The sequence below is a fragment of the Cervus canadensis genome, chromosome 28 (genome assembly GCF_019320065.1).
Source record: "Cervus canadensis isolate Bull #8, Minnesota chromosome 28, ASM1932006v1, whole genome shotgun sequence".
Lineage (NCBI taxonomy): Eukaryota > Metazoa > Chordata > Mammalia > Artiodactyla > Cervidae > Cervus > Cervus canadensis.
The window spans coordinates 16,315,911-16,325,533 of record NC_057413.1 but is presented as its reverse complement, the minus strand read 5'-3'; the positions used below and the strand labels follow the sequence as shown (position 1 = coordinate 16,325,533).

Genomic DNA, 9,623 nt, shown 5'->3' with positions numbered 1-9,623 from the left:
TGTTGAAAACCTGACTCCCATGGTGATAGTGTTTCATAGGTGGGGCCTTTGGGTGGTGATGAAGTTATGGAGGTGGTGAAGGATGGAGCCTCCTGGATGAGATGACTGCTTTTATATATGAGACACACGGAGTTCTCCAGCCCTTCCCCGACATGAACATACAGTAAGAAGTGTGTGACCAGGAGAGGGCCGCGCCTGACCATGCAGTGGAAATCCATTTCCGTTGTTTTTAAATGTTTTTAAGTCTATGATATTTTGTTATAGCAGCCCAAAAGGACTAAGACAGCATTATAACAATCTTTAGATGGTTCAGTAAACCTCATGCTCTTTGAGTACACTAGTTTTATAGCATTTACATTGTCTGTTATAATTCTGTGAAAGTTGGCTGACATTCGTAAAACAATCCTGAGAATTCAGTCTTCTTGGTAGCATGACCAACAGAATGAATGATTATCTAATTCTTTAATTCTAATAACTTGACCTAGAATAATTTGCTGTGATTCTAAAGTAAGTCGTTAGTGGTCTTTGTAATGTCAGTTTCTGCTATATGTGACAAATTTTAATCAGAACTTCTTTCTCTCAATCATAAGGAAGGATTTTCATTTGATTGTCTATTAAATGAAGATAAGAAACATTGACAAAATTGCCGTCTTAGATTTTGACATCTCTACAGTCTGTTTTTATTTAAGATGAAACCCATTGGAGCCAAGCATGCATTAAAAAGCTATAAAGCTCAGAGAAGTTTGCCAGGGAATGGATCATTAAGAACCATCTCAGAAATGGATAGGATGGATGTGGGCTTAGCAGTTGTTGTTGTAGATGATTCTGCAATTCAGGAGCTTAAGGTAAGTGTCAATCTTGCTTGAATCCCTGCGCAGGCAGTGGAGCAAGTTATAAAAAGCAGAATAACGCGCATCTTCATCCTTGGTTTGCAGGGAAGGGAGTCCTGACCACACAGGGTAGGGCTCAGTCTCTTTGGCTCCAGGAAGTACCTAAGTATCCAAAGGATAATGAGTTATTATGAGTTTTAGTAGTATCTGCTCATCTTTGTTCTTTCTAATTATCAAATTAAAAATTGGGGAAGATACATGAAAGTCTCTACACTAGAATTTTGGAGTCAGTGTATCAGATATCTGCTAGTAATTTACTAATAAAAACTAAAAGCAGAACTCAAGTATTAGTTTGGTTTTGACTTTCTCTTTTCTTTCTTCTCACTCTCATCCTATGGTTTGAGGAGAACAGAGAAAGAATACAAGCTGAATTTCAGTAGAGGATATCTTGGGATATTTTTAAGAAAATAGTTATCTTGCAAATTTTATTCTCTAGTTCTCTTATCCTTGAAAATATTTCAGCCATCTGTACCCAGGAAGAGGCAAGATTTTGGTGGAACTGTGCAATTCAAGAAAGACTATACCTGTCAAAAATTGCTGTGGAATTCTGATTCACTGACAATAGAATCTATCACTATGAGTGAACAGGTTCTTGCTTTATGTAATAGCAGTCTAGAAAAAGAAGGCCTGAAGTGTGTTCTTGTACACTGAGATAATTCAAAACTCATTCCTCGTTACAGAAATCACCTCTGTCATTCATGAGAATAGCAAGGAAGCCTTCATGAGGCTGCTCACCTGGCCAAATATCATCTCCATGCCTTCCAGAAGCCGTTTGTTTTCTTCCTCAATCTCTATGGCCCTCGACAGGATACCATCTGGGGCTCCTTTCATACCCCGCACCTCCGTGACTAGGTGATACAGAGGGTCATTCCAGGAGCGCAGCAACCCAAGAATCAAGCTCATAAGGACTTCATGCTAAACAACCACAGGAAACAATCTCATTAAAATAAGCATAATTCAGTGGATTTGGTAACATGTGATTTTTGCTCAGAGTGACTGACCTAAAAAACTCCTGGTTTTTCCTATATGTATTGAAAATTTTTTGAAGGTGGTAAAGGTTGCAAAATTATAAAATGTAAGCTATCGGCTTATAATTTGCTGAAATACTTAAAAATCTGACTTATTTTCATAACCAATGTTTCTGATGAGTTCTAATTTATAACATAAAGAATTTTCTTTTTCCCTCTGAAATTCTACCATCCACTCGGTGAGTTCTTTTATATTTGAATGCTTTGCTTGTCTGGGGAGGGGAATCTAAGTATTTTGTTGGAACTCAGTATGTGCATGGAGTACCTGACCCAGGAAAGAAGGAATCCACCTGTGCCCACCCCATTTTCACCCAATGATTCATTCATATTAATGAACTGAAGTATTCATTAATGTATTTTTAATTTTTGATTGGTAGTTCCTTTTATGATATTAGAACAAAGAGGTAATAAAGAAGATATGACATTCCTAACCACACTTTCCTCAATCCATCCCAACATCAGCCCCCATGCAGCTATCAGAGCAGTCTATTTTGTTGACATGTGTCCGGGCAGAAAATGACACAGCGTTGTCTTTAGTAACAGCATCAGTGGGATTCACAATGGAGGATTTTGCCCCCTAGTTCACTACTACCAGGACTGGACATGAAACTCCCAGAGGCTGAGCATATCTAATTAAAATGCTTGATTTCTTGATGACCATGAACTACTTTAATGGTACAGGAAATGAACAGCAGAGAAGAATCAAATAGACATTACAATAGAAACATGATGGGATGTGACAGTAAGGAGCTGAAATGAAATTCAGACTCTAAGGTGAGTGGCAGCATAGTTTTCCTGGGGGTGTTGTAGCTTAAAGATGAAGACTGAGAGCTCTGAGTTGGTGGAAACCCAAACTCACTGCTTACTACCTGTGTGACTGGTACAAATTCCACAATTTTTCTGAGTCTTGGTTTCCATATTTTAGGAAGTGTAATAATAGACACTGTGCTACAGGAATTTTCATGAGGATTAAACATAGTAATGAAAACAAAGCACTTTATAAATTGTTTGGCAAGGTAATAGCTCTCAATAAATTTTAAATTTATTTTAAACTCATTTTAAAAAGTCCTCCTCCTTGTTCTTCTTGACCTTCTTCCTTCATTTTATCATCCTCATTATTAAGGAGATTAGCAGATCAAAAAAATGCTGGTATCACTAACAAAGCTGTAGCAAGGGAACAGATTGTACTTAAGGGGAGATGCATGTAGAAATATTTTAAATAATGTTAGCACTGTGGTTAGCTCAGGAAATCAGAAAGGAGCGATTATAATGATAAAAATTTGGAGCTGGGATACACCGTTGAGGCTTATCAGTAGACGATGTGGTCATCAGAGCAGAGGCAATCATCACAGCCATGAGAAGCAAAACATAATATTTTTTAGGACCCGTTTTGAGGGGAGATTTATAATTAAAAATAAGAGGTGATAGAGGAGTCAGTCAAGAATGAGGTAGGTGTCAGAGAAGTAGAAGAATCAGGTGAGCCTTGAAAGGCAGAATTGGTGGCTCAAGTGGTGCAGTGTAGGAGTGACTCCCATGTAGGAGTCACTAGTAACAGGGAATACTCAAAACTGGGGTTGTGTTTCTTACATATCCATGAATTTTTTAAATCTATATTTTATACATGGATGTTCCATTTATTTCATGTTTTCATACAGTATAAAGGCTGCAATCCTGGATCTAATGCATTGGTTGAACTTATGTTGTTTGCACGGACAGTTTATAGATCTGTTATTTATTTTGCTGCTACAGATCTTTATAGGCATCCCTTGATTTTATTCATATTTCATCAACTGCATAATGTAATTCCTCTTTGATTATTTACTGTTTCTCCACCTTTCTCTGCATGTCCAGTTACCATTACCTCTAATAACCTGAAGCCTGGTAACACCAGGGCACTGTCTCACTTGTTCTGGTGAAAACCCAGATAAAAGACTCACGTGGGTCTGTTGGGCTTGTTCTTTGTCTTCAGGGGTAGGAAGGGAGGAGGTATGGCAGCTGTTGAGGGCCATGGTAATGAACCCTTTGCCTTGGGCATACCGTTTATCCTGGAAGCGATCAAGCAAATTCAATTCGTTAGGGTTCTTTCGGCATTCAATAAATGAACCTTTAGCAGAATATTAACATGTTTGATAGATGAATAATTTTTTAATGAGAGTCACATAAAAATTGAAAGTAATTCTTTTTCCTACTTTTTCTTCCCATTATCTCTGAAAACATTTGCCTTTCATCTAAATTCCAACCTCTTTCCTTCTTTTTTTTCCCCTTGTTTCATTCATCCTTCCCATAGTTACTATTTGGATAGCAAACACTAAAAATAACCCCAATATGAAATATTAACTGCTTTATTAAGTATCATCTTTTTTAGTATTTGAATCAAATATAGTGCATATGTATGATACCTATATAGACATCTAATATTTTGTTTACTTTGGGTTGGAACCAATATACTCCCTTAAAAGAAGACATAATTATAACTTTTCTTTGACTAATATGAATCCACAAACCTAAGCTTAGTATGCATCACAGATGTAGAATACAGTGTCATTGATGATGAGAAAATGGTAAGTCAGAAAAACATGGCATAAAATTTTTGGAAATAGTAAGCAATGGACTGAGAAGGAGAGGAGAAATAACTAGCTAACACATTGATAGAGAAAGCCTAATCTTTAGCAAAAGTTGTGAACATTTGAAGAGATTACTTCGAAGATCTGGAAAAGAGATGACAGTCAAAAATGGAAGATGAAAGGAAAACTAGTGAATAAAAAGAACTATATGAATTTAATAGAAACATTGAGCACCATTTTTTATCAGTTGTCTACTGTGGACTCCTTGACTGACATAAAAGAGTATACAACTTTCAAAGTAATTTCATCAGAAAGAGAATAATTTTGTTTCCAATTATAATCCAACCATTCTATTGTAGTTCTAAACCCATATATTGCACATCTTAGAACAGTAATTTGTAGCATTTAAAAAACTATCATTATTTGTTTTCATTACAGGAATTCAGCTCTAATATGTTCCATCCACCCAGTTCACTGAAGTACAGTTCCCATTTATTGGCTATTTACTGTGTGCTGGGTGAAGAATGCCCAGAGGGACACTGAAGGACCAGAAAATCAAGATGCTTCTTTTTCCCAACCCTACCTAAGAGTGCATTATGTCAGGTACTGTTATGAACTGAATGTGTCTCCCCCCAGTTCACGTGTTGAAGCAAAAATCTCCAAGGTACTGTGTTTGGAAAAAGGCCCTTATGCAGACTGTGTGCAAGCTACGTCACTTCAGTTGTGTACCACTATTTGCGACCCTGTGGACTGTAGCCCTCTAGGTTCCTTTGCCCATGCAGATTCTCCAGGCAAGAATACTGGAGTGGGTTGTCAAGCCCTCCTCCAGGGGATCTTCCTGATCCAGGGATTGCACCTGCATCTTTCATGTCTTCTGCAGTGGCAGGCGGGTTCTTCCCCGCTAGCGCCACCTAGGAAGCCCTTATGAAGATTGAAAATGAAAGTGAAAATCGCTCATTTGTGTCCCACTCTCTGCGAGTCTGTATAGTTCATGGAATTCTCCAGGCCAGAATATTGGAGCGGGTAGCCTTTCCCTTCTCCAGGGAATCTTCCCAACCCAGGGATCGAACCCAGATCTCCCACATTGCAGGCGGATTCTTTACCAGCTGAGCCACAAGGGAAGCCCAGAAGATCATGAAGATTAATTAAAGTTAAATGAGCTCGTAGGGTGGAATACTGATCCAATATATTTAAAGTCTTTATGAAGAGAAGCACCAGAGAGTTTTCTCTTTTGTCTCTGTGCCTTTCCTGTTTCTCTTCCCTGCCCCCAACCCTGTGAGACATAGGGAGAAACCAGCCTGGGTAGACAGAGCCATTACCAGAAACTGACCTTGCTGGCTCCCTGATCCAGGACCTCCAGCCCCCAGAAGTGCGAGGAAATAAAGTTCTGTTGTTTAATCCACTGAGTCTATGGTATTCTGCTATGAGAGTCCGAGCTGACAAATACAGGTGCTTTAAATTTATTTTGGAAATTTAACAAATAAAAGGAAATTGAAACAGGTATTTCACTCTTTAAGAATCTTTGAGATTTCATGATATATCTTTTCTTCAGTTATCACATCTTCTGAACTAATGTCTTATTTGACCTAGAAAGTGCATTCTTTGAAGTTTGGCTGATGCAGCCTTCTTGTTTAAAGGATAGTATAGCCCAGTCACTTACGCAAAGGTTTCTTCTGGAAATAAGCAAGAAATACAGTACTTACAAATTCGTTGAACATTTCCGAGGAGAGGTTATGGATGTAGTGGGACACCATGACTGCCCGGTCAAACAGGTCTCGAAGGGACACCTGGCAGTTGCCAGCCCCATTGGGACAGACAGGAGTGGAGACCACACCCTGGCACAAGAGTAGATTTGACACCACCAGCAGCAGGAGCAGGCGGGACCCTGCTTAAATAAAAACATGAGTCACTCAGATGATGTATTAGCCCAAGGTCAGCAAAAGCCATCCTGTCCAGGGAGGCCTCATCTCTCCCTGTTGCCCTGAGGAGGTTTTGGTGCTGTAGCAGCTGGGGTGGGGAAGAAGCAACACCTTCCACTGTGTAAATTTAGATGGATGATGATATTTGCACAGACATATAGTTGCAGAAGTAGGTTACTCCCTGCATTTTTGTATTGCTCCCAGAAGTGCTCCTCTGTTCTGCAAACATTTGGAATTTAAATTAATGTGAGTCAGAGTGTTTAGGTCATTCTCCTGATAGTTTAATGTCTTGGGATTCTCTACAGAGTTCTTCAAGGCAAACTTTGTAGGAGTTTGTAATTTTTTCACTCTGTACACTGACTAATGCTTTGCATTTTAGACACTGAAATGCAAGAACAGCACAGATGATCTGTATGGTTTCCCATCACGGTGCGGTAAGACAGAAAACACAGACTGCCTGAACCCTATTATTAGAAACAAAGAGGAATACTAAAGAAAAAGGATTAACTCGCCACTTTAGATCTGGCTAACTCAACTAATTAAGCCCACCATTTTCTTGACTACTTTGCACTAAAGCTTTTAAAATGATTGTAAAAATTTGTGTTTTCAATGAATAATCCTCTGAGTAGCTTGCCTTTCACTGTGTTGTGCGTTTGTTGTTGTGGTGGCTAAGTCCATCTCTTTCACCCCATAGACTGAAGCACTCCAGGCTCCCCTTCAATTCAATATAATCTGGAGTTTTGCTCAAATTCATGTCTGTTGAGTCAGTGATGCTATTTAACCAGCTCATCCTTTCCCACTCACTTCTTGTATTGCCTTCAATCTTTCGCAGCATCAGGGCTCTTTCCAATGATCTTCATTATTATCATCAAATTCTATCAATAAACAATGACTTAGAGCAAGTGATTTTCCCCCAAGTCCCATGTTTAGCAGGTGGAGGTGACTGGGGACCACACTGTCACCTTTTCACTTTCTCATGTCACAACACACAGGCAGTTGGGCTCTTGGTTTGCATGTGTGTAACAGGGATCACTTCAGTAGCTGTGATGACCCCATGCTTGCAGCGGTCATTGCCATTACTAGTAGAGAAAAATATTTTGTCTTTGCATGACAGCAGTGACCCTAGAAAGCTGATTTTATTCACACGTTCTGCTCTGTCTATAAACATTCATTTTTAAACTCCTTTACAATTAGCAGAGACAATGTAGTCACCAATTTACTATCTCAGCAGACGGACTGATATGAACCACTAACATATCAATAACTTACGCTTTCAAAAGGAAAAAGGCAATGATTAAAATCATGTTTAAGTTCAAATTGCTCCACATAAAATAAAGAATGTAAGAATGTGTTTATCAAAAAACTCCTTTCCTCTGGAATCTTGAATAAATGTAATTGGAAGTGTCCAAGACAAAACGAGGCAAGGGCTAAAGATTTAGGGTGGAAAAATACCTAACCCTCAACACCTGAAAATATCTAAAAGATTATTTAGTATAGAATGAACAACCTTTTAGTTGCAAAATAAAAATATCAATATTGTGAGATAATTCATATAACAGTTTTTTTAAATTTTTCAAAGACATATTTCCCAAGAGATTATTTTAGGTACTTTACAGCCATGTAACACAGCTGATTAAATGTTTTATCTACAAGTATAAATAAAAAGTACTTTACAGATAGAGAAATTGGAATATTGGTTCTAGGAAATTCATAACTGAGACAACCAAAACCATCTCCAGACATCAACCAAATGTCTCTGGAAGACGTTCCTCCATTCAAGAACCACTGTCCTATTGTGCCCCTATACAACTGACTTCTAGAGCAGGATTAGCTAGTTCTTCTAAACTCTGTAATCCTGAAACCTAAGAGAATATTTCCTCAAATTTCAAATTAATACCCCCATTGGAGCATCGATAAAACCCAACAACTCCATGAGCTGCTGTACATACCTTTCTGCGACGAAACTTTGCTGTCCATGGTGGTGATGGTTTCAAGAAACACACTTCACCAGGAAGCTCTCGTCCTATAGCTTTCTCTTCCCTAGATACTGGCTTTATAAGGCTTTGACATCTTCATGAATATATTTAATCAGGCATTCCCTTCCCTTTTGCCAGTCATCTATTTCCGTCATTGAGATTATCCCCATAATTTCAAACATTGAATGGTATTCTATTTCTTATTCATATTCAGGAAGACATACTGGCCAGAAATGAACGTCTAGGAAGGATTTTGATTAATTAGACCAAAAGGAAATGAGAGAGATAATGATGGTGAGATCTGGAGACTAGTTTGGGTTAGAGGAACTATAAAATTATAGCAGTCATTTATTGTAACATTTACCTTTATTTCTCTGCAGTTTCTTGAATATAGCATTATCTTTCACTTAGGTGTCTCATGTATTATCAAAGAGTATTTTTTTCTCATTCAAAATTGCTGGCTGAAGTCAAGATTTCAAAACTTACACACTAAATACTAAGAAATATAGAATAAGGATGAGTAAGTAAGATTTTCAGTTCCTGTTATACTCTCAATACATTTTCCTCATTTTTTTTCTTGATTTTTACACATTCTGTTTTGTCCTTTCTAAAAGGATATATCTCTGTGGTATTTTCTCTGTGCATTTTCACGTAAAACTTTTGATTTTAACATGTATGTAAAGTTGTATTTTTCATCCCTAGTTTACAGATTGAGAAACAGTGGGATGGTGAGTTTAAATGCCAAGGATATAGAAGAAGTAATTAGTCAAGCTAGATGCTGAAAGGTTTATCACTTCAAGAGGAATCAGGAGGGATGTGAAGAGGGCTAGAACATGAATCCTGTAACATACGTTGCCCTCTCTTCTACAATGAACACAAAAGTCACCCCTAACTTTAGGGAGTTCATACTGGGGAAGTGACACAGTGGTCTTCAAGGGCAAACACACACACACACACACAAACCCTGGTAAATGATGCAGTAAAACAAAATTCTAAACCGTCATGTTCACTTTCCTTAAGGATAAGGTTACACAAACTGTTATTAACTTATGACTTATTAACTTGGCCACTCTAGGGTCAAGGTGACAAAAATTCATCTTTCATGGGCTCAAAAGTTCCACTTGCCTTTTAGAGATTTCCTGAATAAAATGACTGTAATGAATATAAGCCAAGTTGTTGATGACTTTCTTTAATTTTTAAGTTCATGCATCTCAAGCAGCCTGTGACCTTTAGTTTCAATTTTACC

The 9,623-nt window shown here is 38.0% G+C and overlaps 1 protein-coding gene across 2 annotated transcripts; it reads right to left on the bottom strand.

The window, feature by feature from the left end:
* Positions 1 to 656: 656 nt before the first annotated feature.
* LOC122429197 (prolactin) lies at positions 657 to 8,442 on the bottom strand. 2 transcript variants are annotated; one of them, XM_043449440.1, is made up of 5 exons: positions 8,351 to 8,442; positions 6,186 to 6,367; positions 3,856 to 3,963; positions 1,626 to 1,805; positions 657 to 992 (listed from the first exon to the last, which is right to left on the bottom strand). In XM_043449440.1, exons 1-5 carry the CDS (start codon positions 8,376 to 8,378, stop codon positions 801 to 803), a joined length of 690 nt encoding a protein of 229 aa, XP_043305375.1. In that variant the 5' UTR covers positions 8,379 to 8,442; the 3' UTR covers positions 657 to 800. The 2 variants fall into 2 exon arrangements, with proteins under 2 accessions (XP_043305375.1, XP_043305374.1); XM_043449439.1 differs by having other exon boundaries at positions 6,186 to 6,370; positions 8,351 to 8,440.
* Between the last annotated feature and the right edge of the window lie 1,181 nt (positions 8,443 to 9,623).